The 20,268-nt window shown below is 45.6% G+C and overlaps 2 protein-coding genes across 3 annotated transcripts in view; one reads left to right on the top strand and one right to left on the bottom strand.

The window, feature by feature from the left end:
• The window catches only part of LOC8028096 (protein O-mannosyl-transferase Tmtc3), a 328,600-nt gene extending 314,373 nt beyond the window's left edge, over nucleotides 1-14,227 (bottom strand). For both annotated transcript variants that reach the window (XM_042293455.1, XM_040214192.2), the window contains exon 1: nucleotides 13,959-14,227. In XM_042293455.1, coding sequence (XP_042149389.1) covers nucleotides 13,959-14,003 — 45 coding nt within the window. In that variant the 5' untranslated portion in view covers nucleotides 14,004-14,227. The remainder of the gene's footprint in view (nucleotides 1-13,958) is intronic.
• Nucleotides 14,228-15,029: 802 nt separating this feature from the next.
• Nucleotides 15,030-20,268, top strand: part of LOC8050498 (actin-related protein 6) — a 69,157-nt gene continuing 63,918 nt past the window's right edge. The window contains exon 1 of the mRNA XM_040214193.2: nucleotides 15,030-15,134. Within this exon, the coding sequence (XP_040070127.1) occupies nucleotides 15,058-15,134 (77 nt within the window). The 5' untranslated portion in view covers nucleotides 15,030-15,057. The remainder of the gene's footprint in view (nucleotides 15,135-20,268) is intronic.

Consider the following 20,268-nt stretch of genomic DNA (forward strand, 5'->3'; position numbering starts at 1 on the left):
AAGCATAAACATCTCCAACTTTCTTCGACACCAACACTTCGGCGCGTGCACTCAAATGAGAATTTCATCTGAACAAGAACAGACATGGCAATGTTCCCCGGGAATATTTCAGATGACAGTTATGAAATATCAATAAGCGGTACTTACGCTTTTGAACGCGTATAGCTTTTATTCCGCGGCTCTACAATCTTTTTATTATTATTATTGAATCTTCTAGGCTAAATGTACAAACTTATCAATTTGCGCTTATCTAGACAAAACATCCCAATGTTCGCAAGGACTCTAATTGCCTCAGTATTATAGAACGCTGTGTTTAAAGGTACGTCGGACGTATTGTAAGCACCCCAAATTCTGTACAAGAAATTAAAGATCGGAGACACGCGATGTCTGCTCTCCATCAAGGCTGAGCTTCCGAAACGTCGCTTGTTTCCTTTCCCCTTCTCTTAGCACGTCTTATCCACGCTTTTAGTTTTGTGCCCACCTTTACGTGCCGGCAGCACACCACCTTTTTGGTTCTTAGCACTCGGTTTCGTCATCAGTTGGTAGATGGCGGCACACAACGTCACTTGCGCTACCGCGCAGGCACGTTAGGCACAACTAAGGCGTTGAGTGCTCTGTTTCGTCGCCGTTTGTTCCACTCCGTCGTCTGACTCGCAAGCGCACCTCTTTTTCTTCTTTACGTGGTTCAGGCCATTTGTTCAGAGCTTTGCTGTAAGGACTTTGTACACAGTGAAGTTAGAGAGAACGGTGATCACGTACGCGAAAGACAACAGGAACCACGGCACTGCAGAGCATCTGCGATACCGTGTGATATACGGTGGAGAAGACAGCGGGTCTAGGTATTCGAGGGCTCCGCGACCCGTAAAACGTGTACGGGACCGCGCAGTAATGCAAAAGTCGACATCTGGAACTCGAGAAGACAATCCGTGAGGTGGTATGCAGCTAACTTGACGGGGCCACCGAGGACTCGTCGATTCGTAGTGAGAGCAACTGGTTGACCGTGGTGCGCGGTGAGAATTGACGACGAGCGGGCTAATTATCTCCGGGGCTGCTTTTATTTCTTCGGTGGCATTTATCTTATAAATTGCCTATAATAAATTGATATTTCTTGCACGAATTTTGTAATTTCGGAGCATTTCCCGAATGTAAACACCCGCACGCCCCTCCTTGAACATCGCGGGTGTGAAAAGAAAGGAGCGCTAAGAATGGACTAAAAACGGTAAACGGTAGCAATAAGAAATAAAGATGGAATGAAAATTGCCAGTGGGGTCTCAGTAAGGCACGCTATGACCCGCTGTGATACGACACTTCCCCATCCCGGCTACGCCCGACGCATCTCCCGGTTCCGCGCACGTCCGGATATGTCCGACGTACCTTTAGACTCCTCGTTCCGGGTACGTCCGACGTACCTTCAGACACAACGATTATCGATAGCAAATCAGTTAGGATTATAATATTTCCTTGAAATATTTTTATTCCAAGGAATGTCCGAGAAAGTTGGCCATGTTCGTGGCGTATGGTCAACGGCTATGCTGCTCCCCCCTTTATATCTTTCACGAAATCACAAAACATTTGTTATAACGACGGTTTGATTTGACGCTTCGATTTCCAAGGCTAAGTCAAAGTTAGCTTCAATAAGAATGCAATTCAGCATTAATACCGGCGAAGGACATGTCAAGCGCCCATCCCACGCAACGAACTTGCGAGCCCACCGAGGTAACCGAGATACTCCTCCGCGTCAGCTGCTTCTCCGAGCGTACCGGTGCGAAGCGGCAAAGCTTGACGCGAGAGCGATGTTTTGAAAATTCGAGGTTCCGGCAGATTCGGTGGAACGGTCTACTGGTCTCGTACCATAAAAAAAAAAAAAAAGGCTGATCACGTGCTTTTTTTTTTTATTTTTCGCTCTCGATTCTAAAAAACGCTCAACCCCATTTACTGTTTTTTTTTTCCGTGAAAACTTTTATTAGGCCGACCTTCCCTTGGTGTAAATAAAGGCCGACGACCAGTTCGCGCCTTCCACTTTTCCCTCGCTTCCTCCTCTCCATCCTTCTACCGTGTCCACTGTGGCCTGTTTCCTCCTCCCCCTGGTGAGGAGGATGTTCTGCCTTGCAGAATCTCGAGTCTGGTCGTCGGCCTTTAACGGTGTCCTTTTCCAATTATCAGAACGTGTCCTACGGAGTAGCCCCCTAGAAAAACTGGTCCAGGCAAACCTCTCCGCCTCTCCATAATCTCTGTCACTCACACACCACCTGCCTGCATCCGCGCTCTTCAGCTTGCGAAACTGCAATTCATCCTTTGTGTATTTTGACCTGTAGTCGAAAAACGGAAACAGCTTTTACGATGCAGATGCGGCTTAGACCTATCCAACTTTAGAAGAGGTCGCCTTGAAAGTCTCCCGGTACACAAACGTGAGCAAGGACATGTGTGCCTTTGAAGGCGGGTCCTTGGCAGATGCGCCGACTTCGCGGTGCCGAGATAATGGAAAGTTTTGGTAGACCGTTCCCATAACACCGGTAACGATATCCCATACGCCGCCGACGCCCTTACGCATGCGTAGTATCGTTACCGGGGGTATCGGAGGTAAACGATCTACTAAAACTCTCTTATAGAGAGTTTTAGGAATGGTCTACTAATAAGGAACGGTCTAGTCAAAACTCCTTAATAAAGGGTTTTAGTAGACCGTTCCGATACCTCCGTTAACGATCATACCCAACACCCTGCCGAGGCCTTTGCCCCTGTTTCGTATCGGGCATCGTTACTGGTATTATCAAAACGTTCTACTGAAATTCCATCATAGGGAGTTTGAGTGAACCGTGCCGACAACTCCGACAACGATCTCAGATACCCCGCCGACGCCATTACGCATACACCGCATCGTTGTCGGCGTTGTGGGAACGATCTACTAAAAATCCCTAATAACGAAGCGTACAAAAACGAGTACTTGCACTCTTACACGGCTCCCTATGGACGGGAGGTCCAACGTCTTTTTGCCACCAGTATTGAAATCATTTGACAAGAACGCGAAAATTGATCGACGAATATTTCCGTGCCCATTGGCACATCGAAAACTGTCAAAATTGGTTTAGACTTTTACCTTGCGCCTAACGTGAATACTGCAAGTAGATCATGACTAGGGTTCCGGTTTTCAAATGCATCCAAAAAAACTCCCGAAAAAAAAAAAAAAAAATCTCGCGGGTAAAATTTTTTTTAATTCGGGTTTATCCGAAAAACACTAAATTTCAAGACCACAATGGCAAAAAACACACAAAAAACACGGTATTTTACGAATAAGGTGAGAGCACAGGGCTGGTGGTCCCGAGGAGAGAGAGTTTTCTTCGAAATCTTACCACTGGCAAAAGAGAGTTCAGCTCGTCAATATTCGTTCAGAACAATTGGGTCATTGTATTTCTAGACCACGACAAAGGTCATTGTCCCGGTTTCCAAATCGGAGCATACGATACGTGCTTATCAGAGAAAAATATGTTGCGTTTTTATGTCAGTGAAATCTAGGAACCTGCCGATTTCATGGGGGGGGGGGGGGGGGGGGGCAGCAGGAGTTGACCAACGATTACACCCAGGTGTTTAGTTATTTCAAAGGATTCACGTTAATTGAAGCAACGCTTCTTCGCAACAGTTGTCGTGGGACAGTTAATGCTCTGTTACTCTAACGTCGAGCGTGGCAACCGCGGCGTATAGCGCAGCGCACATGGATGTTGACTGGTCGCAGATATTGAGCTCGCCGGCCAATGAAAGGCTCACGTTCTGCGTTACGCTGCGTCCCCTACGCTCAACGTCGGAGTATAAAACGGAGCCTCGAGTAATGAGAAAGGCAAGGGCGCCGATGCTCAGTGCAGCTGCGGACATAACATTGGATACAGATGAGTTCTATATGAATTTAATGTACCTTTGCGTCCGGATCACATAGATTTTTATTTTTGATTCTGAGAAAGTGGAAACGGTAATATTAAACTCCGATTTTCGATGAACTGGAAATCTAAAAAGTGAACCCCGATAAACCCCGAATTTTTGGCGAAAAATAAACTCCAAAACACCCTCCAAAGTTAATGAAAAATAAATCCCGGAAACACGGAATACTAGTCATGACCTATAAAATCTATAATTAAAGACGTTAATTAGCAGATTTGAGTTAATTTGCCAACTTACTGTGCATGTCCAGTGATTCTTCTACAGTCAGAAATTTTTTCAACAGTGGCCGATACCGGCCTTTCATCTTTGGTACCATCTCCTCGAGCCCCGTACACATTTGAGGCTGCTGCAGCGGAGGCACGGCCGACTTGGAGCTCGTGAAGACAAACCGTCAAAAACCGGCCTTGCCTTGTCCATTGCCACAAATAAGAGCCCGGGAGGACCACAAGGTAGATATGCTACATCAGTACTAATCACATTCCCTTCATTCTTTTTTTTTTTTTCTTAGAGCGCAGGGTGTTAGCGGCCCTTTACGGCGAAATTCGGCGATGTTCGAAGGCAAAAAGAAAAGCTACAGGAGGACACTTAAGACTGCTTACGTGTAGGAACGCTTTGGCATTCCTACACGCAACGCATTCCTACAAGCAGCGCGCCTCGCTCCTCCGCGGCGCAACATGGCTGAAAGCAGAGCGTAGAACACGTGAGGAGCGGGCATTTCCCGCTCTCCTCCCCCTCCGGGCCTCCAGCCACGCCCAGAGCCGTATATGTAGAGAGTTTGGCCGTTCGTAGGGAAGTAAAGGAGACAAATGAGGAGGTGCCATTGGCCGAAAGCGGGCTGGGCGTGTTCCAGGGTGTCTTCAGAAATTCGAATGTGACCAACCAGAAGCCGGAAATAATACCCTGGCGGTGGTAGCGAGAAACGAACCTGGTAACTGCATCAGAGTAACTCTCGGTGATTGAAAATATGGTACACGTGATGTTTCAATCACGCTCATCCAAAATGATGGTGGAAGAGTGCGACTAGCGGAACGATCGACATAATCCGTACGCCAAACGCCGAGGGCCGGGAATCGGCCGTCCGAGCGGTCACACTCTGTCCGAGCAGAACAGAGTTGAGCGGCGCATTCGTTTCTTGCACCTTCCTGCATGATCATAATCAAAACAACACGTGTACCCTATTTTCAACCACAAAGAGTTACTACACTTTACTCTTACGCATTTATTAAAACCATATACGAACATAAACCTTTGATCAGAACTGTTTCTCGCTACCACCGCTAGGGGATTCTTTTCGGCTTCTGGTTGGTCAAGAGAGCATGCCAAGCCCTCTTTCCCAGTCTGGCGCACGCCCTGGCTCTGCCGCGCCTCCCATTGACCAAACTCTCTACATAACACGGCTCTGGCCACGCCTGACACGTGACCCGAGAGGGGGGAGAGAGGCGGCCCGCGAGCGCGCTACCCTCTCCCTTTTACCGGCGCGCGGGCCGCAGCACCACGAGAGGGCTTCTGTGTGAGGTGGCGTTCCTTGGAACTATATGACGCCTCGCAGCTAATGGGAATTTAGGTGCCGTTTCGCTCAGCCAAGGGAGAAAATTTCTTGCGCGTTTTTTCGCGGTTGCAGACGCCGCCGGCTCCGTTCCATGGGTAATGCTTCCGGATTAAAACCAACGTGATCGAGGAGGAGAGTGATAGCTGTCCCCCTTGCAGCCGGCCCTCGCACAACCACGTTAAACGTGGTTCTGCGAGGCTTGCTCGCTCGCCTGAGCGAGCGGCGCGCGGGTCTCAAGTTTCAACACACGTCTAATCCCCCCCCACCCCCCCCCCCCCCCCAAAAAAAAAAAAAAAAAGTAAAAAAAGAAAACGCTTTCCGTCTAAGGGGCGGGAATGGTCAGCGCGCCGAAGAGAGCACACGGACGTTCGTTAAAGAAAACGAGAGCATCTAAGGACTCCGACTCTCACGCACGAAAGGCAGCGCATATGCGCAAAAGACGTCGAAGGCCCTACGACCGCGAGGAAAAGGCAAAGAGATTGCGTCAACGGCGGGCCGAAGACATTGAGTTGCGGAAGCACGCGGCAGGACCTGCACGACGTCGTTCGATCCCTTCGATGCGGCGGCGCACCGGCCAATTTCAGAGGGCCATTCCTGGGCAACCCCTTCGAGAACTCGTGCAACGTGTGCGACCGGTCGTGGTTTTACAGACCCGATGCCCGAACAATCCAAGCAGCTTTCCGTCCTGGTCCGAAATTCCCTCGTAAACAGGTGTGCGGTTTTCAAGTGTGCGCGACATGCAGGCCGCCTCGCCAAACGGCCCAAGTGGCGATCCCCTCTGCTAAAAACAAACATCATAAAAACACGTCTTTCAACCAAGCAACAGCTACCGCTGTCAATTGTAGCTTTTGACTTTTTGTTTTTAAAATCCCGACGCATGCGCATGTAGTCTGCAACACTGTTAATGCAAACGAACTATTGCCGTTTTTTTTTTGTTTTTTTTTTTCTTTTTTTGCTTCGAATGAAACTTGTGTTATCAAAACTTCTAATCCGGTAGGATGTCTCCATAGCGGTACTAACTTACGCGGTCTCTGATGACCGCCAATATCTTTTTCGAAGTAAAATGCGAAAGGCGCCCATGTCGTGTTTGCACCAGCAGTGTGCCATCTCCCTCTGGAAGAGCGCTTTCCCCCTGTGCACGCGGCTGCGTTGTGGCAAAGCGAGATACGCAGGGTCGCGCTACCTATTCCAAGGGGTAAAAATCCCCTTCACACACTTGCGTTTGACCGAGACCGGCTGAGATAAGACCGCTTGCTAAGCCTGATGGCTTACGACCGACAACATTGGTGCGGTCGTAAGCCATCAGGCATACGACCGCAGCCATCACAAGTGGCTTAAATAGCGGTCTTGTCTCAGTCGGCAGGAGTCAAACGCGGGTGTGTGAACACAGGGATGGGCAGTATTTCAAGTACAAGTATTTGAAATACGTATTTCCAATACTTTGTGCATTTTGCATTTGTATTTAATTACAAATTGGGTAATGTATTTGACGTGTGTATTTAAATAATAAAACGCGGGTATTTCAAATACAATTGTAATTAAATACAATTTTGTGGCCGAAAATACATCCCTCAAATTTATTGTCACTGTCCAGAGCAGGAAGCAAACTACGTTCTGCACCGAATGCAGTGCCTCTCAATCAAGCACAAGCGTTTAGTGACTTTGTGATTACGGTGCTAGTCCAGGGCAAGAATAGTGACGAAAACAACGCTCACAGGCAGACTGGCTAAATAACTGCCTGTGACAACTTGTGATGCTTTCCAGCCAGATTTGCCTCCATATTTTTGTCTGAAACATCCTAAATGCACGGGTCGTCCAGATTTTCGTAACTGGTCCGAGTTGCAACAATAAAAAATATTCTCTAGCTAGTGGCGCGCGTCTTGGTTCTTTGTTGGTCTATAACAACATGTAATCGACAAAAAAAGCTGCTTGAAGCTCTGTACTTTTTTCATCTATTACGTCCAAGCTGATTACATTTTTTTGTGATTATATTTCTATTACGTTACTAGAGCCTCGCACACTAACTCCCGAGTGTGCAATGCAAAATTAAAATGAGAAACCCAGAAACCCGTCGCAAGTGCCCTGAAGTCGCTGACGCAAATTTTGAGGAATGTATTTGGAAAAGTATTTGGAGAAGACCAAATACATTTGGTTGTATTTGTATCTTGTATTTAAATGTTTTTTTGGAAATGTAATTAGATTTGTAATTAAATACATTTTGACGAAGTATTTTGTATTTGTAATTTGATACATATTTGCATGTATTTTGCCCATCCCTGCATGGACATTAGGATTGTACAAACCTTCATACTACATCTGGATAGGTCATTTTGTATTAGTGCATGATTGAATTACATGCTGCTTGATGCTCGCTGTCCCCCCCCCCCCCCTCCCTCCTTTTTTTTATAATATATATATCCTGTATATTTGCTAGTTAGTTGTTGTAAACCTCTTAATGTCGTGTTATTTGTTTCTTGTATGTGTGAATGCCTATGTTGTACCCCACTCCTACTTGGGCCTTCAATGGCCTGTAGTATCCTCTAAATAAAATAAAAATAAAGTGCGCAAATGACAGAATCTTTAAAATACACCACTGGTAATTTCAAAAATTAGAATCTAATGAAACCAATCTCTCAACTACAGTATCTTAAGGATCCACCTTAAGCCTTTAAATTTTTCTTATAGACGAAAACGACTTCACCACTTTCCTAAAAACAAACACAATTCCTAACGAAGATGAAAATAAAAATCAGTGACGTTTATGCTAAAGCGAACAAAACAAAGAGTATAGCCTTGGTTGCACACCTACATTCTAATTCCCAACGTAACTAAAACATCCTACATCCTATTTCACCCATCAAACAAATAAATTAGCAATGCTAACATGGAAGTTCATTTCAATAATGCAGTACACGATTAACTTTATTAAAATATTTTTAAATGATCACACGGACATCTTAATTGGTGTGTACCCAAATAACAGCAGCTAAAAAAATACACAAGGTAATACCATTATCTTTGTAAACTTCATATTATTTTCTTATTAACATTACAAATTCTTTATTACTCATTCCTGCAACCTCGTATATTTGGATTAAGAATTCATGAAACAACTTACAAAAGCAGAGTAAACCCACCACAAATTGCTTGAATTCCATAACAGAAGTAATGGGATGCAATACAAAATGTGATAATATTACATGAAAATATTCATCATCACTTTATGCAGCCATGTTTGTTGATTCCTTTGAATACCATGTGAAATAGCCTCATCATGGCTATCAGATCAACACTTCATCATTCAAAAGAATGTCTTCAGTCACCTCAATCTATCGGTGCTTTCATGTGTTTTTTTTATTCATCTCTACATATTGTATAACTTGTAGTAGTGCTTTATGTATGTTGTAAACATTGTATAACAGTTCTTTCTTTATGCATTTTATCTAAAAAAAATACTGAAACCTTTTACAAGGTTATTAAAGGTAAGGTACACCAGACATCATTAGAACTTAATATACAACAGTTAGGTCCAGCTGACCCATACAGGGTACACGCTACTTATCGGCATCAAAATAAACCCTTATAAATGCACTCAGAAACTTAAGTAGATAAAACAAATAAGCAAACCCATTGGAAATGAATGTAACACGGAACAACACTTAACATAGAAATTACATATTAAATATCGAACACAATTCACAAAAGGTAGTTAATCTCTCAGAGGACATTAACCAAACCAAGCGCTCCTACGATACTTGAAAAATTATTCAAAATTTCAGCACCGTCAAGGAAGATGCTGTAACCTTTGCACAACTGTCGAATATTTATGATCTGACTATTGTATACTTATTTTTCACTCTGCATTAAATTGATACTACCACAGAGTTCCATACTAGCTCATCAAACCAGGGGATCTCTGCCAGTATTTAAAATATGTAACAACTACTTTACGAATAAAAATCTCCTCTTTGCCTTTCAAAGAGGAACTGTCAATTAAAGCCATACCAAACATATGGGTAATGGCTAAACTATGCTCATTTCATAAACTTTATCAGGCCAATATTGCACTGCAAGAGAGGCTCATTGCAACTGCTCTTTACATCTCACCACCCGTCAATCATCAGCATAAATTGGGAATTTTTTATACTAACCCCAGTGCTTTTTATCAATATTCACTAGAAGGGTCGTGCAAGGTTGACCGGGACTTTTGTCCATAAGGAATCGCTGAGTAAGAGTAGCATGATGAAAGTTGCAGAGGATGTTAATACAATCCTTATTGAATAACCTAAGCCCAAAATGGCATACTTGAAGCACGTGCAGCTGTTCCAGCCTGCATGGCGGTGAGCTACTTGTCTGTAGCTGTGGAGCAGGGGTGCATAATCAAATTTCTGGTGAGGGATAAAGTCACACCGGCTGAAATTTTGAGAAGATTGCAACCACAGCATGTGGAACAAATTATATTACAGACAAGAGTGCGCAAATGATGTCAACAGTTTGGTGAAGGACGACAGCAGGCGACAAATGCAGCCCAGTTCTTTCTCCAAAGGAATCAAGGAGATGCCAAAACAATGGCAGTGGTGCCAAGTCATGCCCAGTGAATATTTTAAGAAACTCACAGAGTTTCGTGCTTGTTTGATTTTTTATTTCCTCTGAAGTAATAAAAGTCCCCGGTTGACCTTGAACTGTCCTTGTACAATGTCCATCCCTTGGCTAGAACTACCACACACCCCCATTGTTGCAATAGACCTTTTTCAAAGTTTGCAGTGCGTTCCGTGGTGCCAAAAAGAATGCTGGGAACTCTCTGTATAGAACCAGCTGAAGCAGACGACGGAGGCGACCTTAGAAATGACAGGAAATGCGGGCCACCAAAGGTGTTTCTCTTTTCAGTGCCATTTGATAGATGTTGCAGGGGAAAGGAAGGGCATACAGGAAGTTCCAATAATTGACCGCATGCTTCGTGCACAACCTCTTGGGATTTTGCAAAAGGTCTATTGCTGTCATTGTGCTTCTTTTTAAAAAGACATTGGATAGCCTGTTGACACAAGTTTACATCTAATTATATTTCTCAGACATATATTCACTCTTAACTTTTGTTTCCCCACTTCCCTCCGTAATGCTTACACCTTGCGGGTAAATGACATAAACCCCCAAATTTCCCGAGGTCAGTCCCCAAGTCACTTGGCGGTGTAGCCGACAGCCACAGTGACACCGTATTCTTCTCGATTAACACGTCTTCCAGATGGCATTACCCAAATGTATTGAGCACAGCCAGGCTTGACACAAGAACAACACAATGCCTACACTAGGGGAGACGACTTGAGAACAACAATGTCGCATCTACGTTTAAACATTAAAATGGTCCCGTAATACTAATAAACTATTCATACTGTCATATTCACACCAATATTGACATTTTCTTTGTAGGAACAAACCTATTCAGTGAAGAAATGTGTGATGTTCACCAGTTTCTTTCAGCTTGCATTCTTTTCCCACGAGTTTACACTGTGCAGTGTTAGTTTCGTACAGCTTATTCGGAGTCCTTAGGGAGGTCGACGGCCCTTGGTTACCAGCGGCTTGCATTTCTTTAAAAACATTACGGGAGGTTCAGGACAATTTTTAACAAAATCAGCATTTATTATCTGCTTGGCATATGGCTGTGAAGTTAACCAATTAATCAACTGATTATTCTATTATAATGCATTGTTTGCCGACAGTTAGTTATTCTCTAGTGCTAATAAGAAGGAGAATATTCCTTCTTATTAGCATTCTGTTTCGTTTTCCATGTTGCTACTGCCTACGACTTTCAGTAAAAGAGATGAGGGGTCAGGAAAGCACGGTGCTTCTTTCTATCAAGTCCACTGTTTCACATTTCAATCAGATAAATATTTCTCAGTAAATAATGTTTCAATTACTAATATAGTGGCTAGAAATCTCAAGTTAATAAAAGAGTAAATAAATTTCTCTCCACACTTTCTTCTACTCTGCCATTTAACCACCCATTGCAATAATGCCATATAGTCATCAGAAGAAAAAAAAAACAGTAACATTGCAGGTGCATAGCCAACTATATGGTTGCGCACCGAGCATGGCAGAACAATCAACACGAAAATGCATAGCTCCTCAGGAGGTAGGAACAGCCCTGCAAAATCCGCCATTCAGTTTCATGCTGTGGAGTCCCGTACATATGCAAGGTTCTCCACCTTATATTGTACATTCTATAGACCAACACGCGGCCCTGACGTCACGCAGCTGCGGTGGCGCTGTCGACGGCACTGCGCATGCGCAGACACTTCATTTTATGTGAATTCGGTTTCTGCGCACGCGCAGTGCCCACACCTGGTGTGGGCAAACACGGGTTTGTTTGTAAACAGCATGTCGGTCTATAAATACCGGGGGTCCACCTCACATCTCACCTATCAAGGACAACTCGCATAACCTCCATCAATGGTGGCCAAACTGATTCTCATGGGCCACACAAGACTCCCTGTGGCTCAAAGTACAGCTCTTGTAATCTGAAGACTCTCGAAACAAAACTGATGAGGCCAAGCAATCGTGCTTCTTTATGAAAGCATTTGAGGTGAGCAACAGGCCAGAAACAAAACAGATGCAGTTACGGATTCGAGAACTGTGGTCTGCATTGAGCGAATTAGCATCCGAAAATGAAATGTAATGATTGGGAAGGAAATGCAGATCACACTTTAACGTCGTCACTAATGGTGTGCCTGGCTCACATGAGCATTCCATTCGGTGCTTATGGTATGGTGCCTGGAACGCTTTTCATACTCCCGCCTGATGACGGCGTGTATGTGTCGTGCCGTCGTGCTTCTCTATAGCCCTGACCCCGGCGCTTACATAGCAGCGGAGGCGAAAGTGGCAGACGCCTGTTCTGCTGTAGGTCGCTCTCCAGCTAGTGGAAACTTCAGTAGCCCTAAGTTGGGACTTATTTATTGCGTATTGCAGACCAACTGAATGGTACGGGCAGGAAAGGTAGAAAGGGTTAAAATACGGCAAATGTCATACAGTCATAAAATATCCACGACTAACCGCCAGGATAGCAACGTCTGACAGCGATGACATGCTGGCTCCTGTGACGTCATTGGTTGCCACTTCAAGAATGCGTCCCATGCGTGGGTGGTATGGGGTAACAAACATACCAGACAAAAACGCGTTCCAGGCTCCATACTCATGGCAGCTGAAGTGGCCAAACCAACCGTGCGACAGCCACTCCGTCTCCTCCAAAGCCAAAGATCCTTTCCTTAATCGGAGCATCAAAGTTAAGATCGCCGAGTCACGCGTAGGCTAACATTAGGCGTAACTGACGTGGATTTCTCCGCTAACGCTTCTTGTCCTTTTTCCAACGTGCTGTTTCTACTCTTCGGGAAATCACGACAGGGGTCGGCCCGATGCTGCGAGCCAGGCACGTAGCCAGGATTTTGTTTCAAGGGGCGGGGGGGGGGGGCGCCCATGACAAAATGCTGTATGAGGGGGAGGGGGGAGAGCAGGCCCCTGCAAAATGGAAGATTTGGGGGAGGGGGGGGGGGGGGCTGGGCCCCATGGACCCCCCCCTGGCTATGTGCCCGCTGCGAGCCATTTCTCTCGTGAATGTCCCGCCATTGCTCGACTAAGGCAGCGGGGCTCTTGTGTGAAAGTGCTGCCCCTGAAGGGCATTTATGTGCTTGACATTTTGAACTCTTGATAGGCTTTTATACACCACTTGTATGTGATGTCATCACTGTGCACCAGAGGTCATTCCAGCTTTTTCCCGCCAAGGAAAAGAATTTCGGTGCTTTAAAATATACGCTTAAGAACGTGCGTGCGTAGCACCAGGGACCTTGACAATGGTCGCCGATGTGACATCGGTGCACGCCATGCATACAGTTCCTCTGGATGCTTGCCACATACAAGTTTGCACCATTCATTTTTAAGTTTATTAAGAAAACCGAGGATCCTCGTTTCTGGCACTTCATTTGCGGATCATAATGCACATGATTAGGAGTTCTGGATTTCGGTGCGCAGTGAAAAGTTTAATCATGTACCGCAAGCACTTCCCTTTCATACAATGTTTTGTCAGAAGGGTTATAAACGTCGGTCACAGGTATGACCACCCCCAACCAACGCGGGATTCCAGATGAATTGCAGAAGGCGTCAGAAAAACTCTCAAGTGCTGTACGCTAACCGGCTCAATGTGACAACGAGCGATCGTTGCAGTGTTCACGCAAGAAACCGGTGGCTCATCTCGAGCCTCTAGCTACGTTATCTGCGAAGTACGTTCATTTGCATAAAGAAACGACAAACATTCGTGAGCGCCCGAGCCCACTCGGATGCTTGTAAGCCCCGCGCGGGCGCACTCTTCAAACGAATGCTCACACAACGCGGGCACTGCTGCGCGTTGACTAACACGAGCGATGCATCCGGCATGAATTGCAACCTCCGCCAGAGAAAGACTACCGACAAGATCGACGACGATCTGAGCACCTCTTACCTTGGAAATCTTTCCCATGTCGCCGCCACTTTTTCGCTGGTCCATTCCTCGGGCGAAGGTTCCGGCACTCTCTCACTGGCACCAATCACAAACACCACACACTCGAAAACGGCGATTATAAAAACCAACAATAGTCCAGGATTGACACGGGGACACTTAATTCGATCACCATTTCTCTCGAATCGAGAAGTCAGTACAGCAAGCCCTGTCAGTGCTGTCAGTGAAGCCGAGCGCCGAGCCGCCGAGCTACAGCCCTACAGCAGCCGAGCCGAAGCTACAGTTTTCAGCGGATTGGATTGGATTGTAGTGGATTATGATGGACTAACCCTTTATATCATCGGTCGATCAGATCAGTGGGTCGATCACAGCGCAAAAAAGAAATTAAACAAACAAAAAACTAAGTTACGCAGAAGAAAAAAAAAGTGCAAAAGTCTAAGCACGATCCTCTCTCACCCTAGTGTAGCAAGATCGAACCTAAGAAGTACGAAGAAAACCCCCTGCTTCAGTTTTCTCCCCCGGAGTTGCGGCAATTTAGGCCGCTAACCCCGCCGAAAAACAGACTTCTCGAGCCCACCGGCTGGACCAACCGATGCTCTTTTATGTCGCTGATTGCTCCGGCAGATATAGTCAACCACAACGCAAGAGAACTTGAGCAAGCTGGAAAGCGAGAAAACATGGCGGGCGAAAGTTATGAAACAGGTTTCCAGCGGCACGCGAAAATGTAACTTTGCTTCCAGAGGGCCCTTTGCGCCTTTGCCCTCTGGAAGCAATCCTGTGCTTTGATCTAATGCAGGTAATCTTAAACAAACGTTTATAAACCTGCGACCGGCGTCCACACGGCAGTAGCTGCATGCGTAGCAGACCAAGAACATGTTCTGTGCAGTACGGGCGTACGGGAAATCTCGGTAGATTCAGTTTGCATTTTAACTTCAGTATCAATTCAAATTAATTGCTTGAAGGATGACTGTGAAGCTGATAGTGCTGAAAATAAAGCAACGACCAAAAAGAAGCGACGATACCTGAGAACGAAACCACGCAGTCAAGCCAAAGCCTAATATGAAGGCCAGTTCCAATCCGATCCAAGGCCGCGGCTTGAAAAATGGCAGCGCACTGTTTGGTTGTGGACAACGGCGGTGGTTCAATCAAAGCCGGGTACACGACTCAAGATGCGCCCAGGTGAGCAGCAGAGTACCGTCAGACTCCCCGAGTGTATCGGCACAAAACCTTTTTTTGGTCTCTCCGAAATGCACCGAGTGAACGGATAGACTGATACTAGCGTTGAAGCCGACATGGCCTCCCTGCTTTCTTTCGTCGCTACCCTTCTTGATCCGCCGTGGGTGTAGCGACGCGCTCTTTCTTTTGAAATTACCGCAGTTGATGTTTATAACGTGTGTGTTAAAAGGCGTTAGTTTTCTCGCCGTGCACTAACTTCTGAAATCTCAGTTAAAAGTCCGAAACGAAACAAAACAAGTGAATGGTATCGCTTTATAAGTTGAGCTTAAAGACCGGCGACCAGTTCGCGCTTTCCACTTTTCCTTCGCTTCCCTCTCCCCTTTCTACACATTCCACCGTTGCCTGTTTCATCCTCCCCCATGGTGAGGAGGATCATCTGCCTTGCAGAATCTCGAGTCTGGTCGTCGGCCTTTAACCCATTACATACAGTTGTTTTAGAGACAAAATATACCACAAAGCAATGGCGTAGCCAGAGAGAAGGCTTATAAGGCTTCAGCCCCCCCCCCCCCCCCCCCCCCTCAAAACAAATTCTTTTCTCCGCCACTGCCTGAAAACTATTTAATATTGGTTATTCGCACGAAAATTAAAGGAAATATTCACTCGGCCTCCAGATGTTGTTTGTTTCTCTCACTATTAATTTCTGACTATCTGAAGTGTCCATTCAGTAGTTCTTCACTGTGTGGTTCTCTTGCAAGTATAGACCCATCAGAGAAAAAAGCGCCACCTGTCGTACGCAACAGCAACTAGTGGCAGCCGCCATGCTGCAGGATAGTGCGCGCCGCTGCATACGCTGCGTTGGCCGTAGACGCTAGTCAATTTCCTGCCCACGATGCCAACGTACTGCTGCGTACGCCTCTGTAAGCAGAGTGGGTATCTGGACAAGTCTGGCATTAAGGTACGTATTCGGAAATGTACTCGTTATTGGTTGACGGCGGCGTAGCCGCGCAAACATTTCCCTGCTGAAGTGCAAAAACGGAACACGAACCGTTTTCACGCTACGCTTCCTTGGGTGTTTGAGTCAGGTGTTTTTAATCTCACTTTGTTGCGTTTGGAGGTAGAGTTTTCGAGTTTCAGCTAGCTTGAAGAAATCAAGGCGTCAAATACAAATATAATGTTGCTCGTGGTATCGCTTGTGGACGTGACAGCTTCGCGAGCGGCTAGCTTCAGGTATGCACGAGCTCGCGGTGCTTCCAACTTGCGCGTGTAAATTATATGTTAGGTACGCATGAAGCCATACGACCTGACGCTTTAAGCTGCCTGTAGCGCAGACATCTGTGCAGCGCGTGCTTTATGCAAAGCAACTTGCACGCGCTTGCAACTTCTGCTTCACTGCAAAATTTGCTGCTCTACATTTCCCAACTCTAAAATCTTTCTCAAGGAAAAGGGACTCGACGTATCAAGTAGGAACTTGTGTCGAATACGTCCTTTACTGGTTAACTTGCGCATTGAAATTTTAGGTCTTAATTCCAGGTAAAAAAACGCGATTTGACGAGCGACGAGTCAAGCGACGGCACAAGCGACGAAAGTCGGCTATGAGCAACGAAAATGTTTCACTGTCGCTTGTCGCGTCGCTTGGTTTGGGATTTCTAGAAAACGACGCTCATCGCCTTGGTCGCTCGCTCGTCGCTTTTATGCGGTGTGCTTCATCGCGCGACTGCCCGAGCGACAGCGAAGCGGGACCCCTGCGCCTGTTTCGTCGCACATCCGGAGAGTACTGGCGACTTCTAACTACAGCCCGTAAATTATAACCGGTTCCTATCATTTTTTGATGACATGTTTGATGTCGTAACTACAAAGATCTTAGTAATTACCTTTTTCTTGCGTAGTTGGCCTTTATAGATGCGGCGACCACGAACCGCTCAACGAGAAAGTTGTAACTTCTGTCGAATTGTCGTTCTGAGTCCGATCGGCTCTTGAAGAAGCGATATACCTCATCATCTTTAACGGCTGGGAGCTGGGAGAGGTCGTTTACCCAACCCGTGATCGGGAAAACGCTACCTGCAGCCATACAGAGGCGAAGGGATCGACGAAACAAGAACGCTACAGTCAAAACAACCATGCCGGCCGCAACAGGGTCCTTCCCAATGGCGCCGGCCGCCCAATGTTGTTGGACTCGTTCAGCGGATTTTCGCTGTTGCCAGATTTTTTGAAAGGGGTCTATTCTGAAAAGTGGAGAGCTACAAACAGTATCTGGAGGCAAAGTGTTGACAGTTTTCATTGATACACAGATTCAATTTCTTTCACGCGAGCTTCTCAAAGTAAAATCAATTAACATAGATTCATTAATATATCATAGCACATGTTAGTACACAAATACACAACACTCTCAGTCATGAGCATAGCTATATGCACGACGCAGAAAGCTCACGCAATTTGGGTCACCTTTTTGGACAGTGCGTGTATCACTGGGGAAAGCGTTAACCCAGCCCCCCACCTGCGCTCATGCCACTTCACGGTAACAATCTGCGGCTGCTCGTTACAAAACTATTAACCCACTTGGCCTACCCATACACGCTGCGAAGTGGTGCTTATGGGGGGCCAAGCCCCGCTGTCCTCCATCCCATTGCACTTCCAGAAAGAGAGTCCCATGCCATTTAGTTCAGCGAAGGTTCCTCGACAGCATGTTTTTTTCAGTGATAATTGTAAAAAAGTAATGTAAAAAATATTGCGAAATGTTCAACAAAAAAAAATGTTTGAGAAAAGAAGAAAAAGTAAGCCCAATTTGTGCATTGAATTTGGCTCCGCCGCGCATGAACCAGACACTTCTCCACTAAACTAAGCTACTGCTTCAGAAACTGGTGTTAACCATTCATTTTATACGAGCCCCAACAAGTTTCGCATTTTGCGTATAGCCATTTCCGTTGGAGGTGCACGACGTCGTGCGTATAGCTTTACTCCTCAGTCATATATAGATGCCTACGATTTACTGAAAAAAGTGCCATAAACAAATCCCGCAGCTCTATTCATTTTTTGCAGCGGGTGGAGAAACGGTTATTGCGGTTTACATAAAAACAGCTGCTAATTAAATCACGCTTCAAGTAAACATGATTCTAAGACGGTAAGCATGAAGCTCAGCATGCTTACTTGGAGCATAAATCTAATTCTTTCAAATATTGCTGGTTCTGGAGGTTTTTGTAGTGATTGCGGGTATAGACCATGAGCACTGGCACGAGCCTCTGACTTAAAAGCTCATGGTCACTCGTAAATTCGTGTAAGGCGAACATGTTTTCATATCTCCCGAATCATAAAATACAAAAGGACTGTGTCCTCATATTCAAAGTAACGTCTTGCTCGCCATTCTCTGATCTGCTTGAGTGAATTGCAGACACTGTATGGACAACACTGAATAGTAAATGCTCCATACTTTTACAGAAATGATGTCTTCTTTGCAGCAAATGCATATGTCTCTATACCTGATAACATTAATTTTTTTCAATATATTTATAAATACTCCCCCTCCCCAAGAAAAAGAAAGAATTGTGTTTGGGTAGTTGGAAAAAAAAACACAAATGGGTGGCCAGTTTCAGATACAGACCGACAACTGGCCTTTTAATCAAAAAGACGGCTGTGTCGGTCATAATTCAAGCAGGTAGCAACCCTAGTTGATTGTCTGCAAGCATTTCTGTCTCCCTGCCTGCTTTCCTCCTTGTCCCACGACAATGGAACGCGTGCATTCTTGTAACCGACCTGCGCAGGAGGCATCCACCCCTAAATTGCAAATTCTCTTTGTGGTTTGAACTGCTTCCTCTCTTTTATCTAGGCTCCCTACAGAGGTGTACTGATAGTGCTGCCATCTGCCGGAGGGCCCACTAGGCAAGCTTCGAAACTGAAATGAGCCAGACCGTGGTTGAGCTGTCCGGTTCGTAACGAACGGCAGCTCGATTGGCATGTGTAATGAGCAGCGAAGGGTTAAAGGGCAGCTTTGCTGAAGAGTCAAACTGAAACAGATGCCTGATATCGCTTTAGGCGGGGCAAGGTGTGTCCAAATCCAAAATATTACATCAAAGGGACGCCGCAATTGCTACTAAAAGTGATGTCAAAAATGCAGTCTTCCAGCTTCTCGGTGGGTGAGTTAACTCGGTGAGTTAGCTCTTGCGACAGTGGGCTATGTGCTGCACTATTCGCTCGTTTGATTTAGCCGCATTAGATTGTGGCGGAAACTATGAGCCGTTTTCACGCTTCAAACTGATGACGTCAGCTCGCTCCATGAGACAGTTAATGCTTTCGCATTAAAACATAAACACAACATTTAATTGCACACATTACTGAAGAGCATGTTGGTAACATTGACTGGCAACAGAAAGAATAAAACAAACTCGGGTCACGAGTTTGTTTTATTCTTTCTGTTGCCAGTTAAGTGCACAGCATAGCTTTTCTCAATTTTTCTCTGAATATTCAGAAAATGTTCTCAATAGACATTGGAAATATTTTTAGTTGGGAACTCTTCATGCGCTTGAAATCCACCAAGTGTGACTAAAGACATGCTTCTTTATGTAAAATCAACAATAAAGTAGGAAACAGGAAAAAATTGGAGAGATTCCAGATAGTCATGTTATCAAAAGTTTATTTGGCAGAATTTAGTTTTAGCAACTATGTACAGTGCTAATCACATTTGTCTATAACGCGCGAGCGTGCGGCTTTCTCCGGGGAGCGCTAGACTGGTGGCATTCGCGAAAACTAATCTAGTCACGTGGTGCAACATGGAACAGCCCGCTCGAGGGGTGTCGTCCTGCCCACTCTATTAGCTGGCGGCGAACGCGGAAGGCTGCTCGCACGCTTTTTACAAACATCATTCATTGCTCGAACAATAAACACACTAAAGCATGAAGGCGTATCAACGATTTCGTCATCAAAGAATGAAAACAAAAAAAAACAAAAATATATCACAAAGCACTTTATATTTATCGCTTATCAAGCTCATAGAGTGGGCAGGACACCCCTCGAGCGGGCTGTTGCATGTTGCGCCACGTGCCTAGCTTAGTTCCGCGAATGCCACCAGTCTAGCGCTCCCCGGAGAAAGCTGCTCGCTCGCGCGTTATAGACAAGTGTGATTACCACTGTACATCTAAGCATTTGT

This window comes from Ixodes scapularis, unplaced genomic scaffold (assembly GCF_016920785.2).
Source record: "Ixodes scapularis isolate PalLabHiFi unplaced genomic scaffold, ASM1692078v2 PGA_scaffold4__175_contigs__length_147842914, whole genome shotgun sequence".
Classification (NCBI taxonomy): Eukaryota; Metazoa; Arthropoda; class Arachnida; order Ixodida; family Ixodidae; genus Ixodes; species Ixodes scapularis.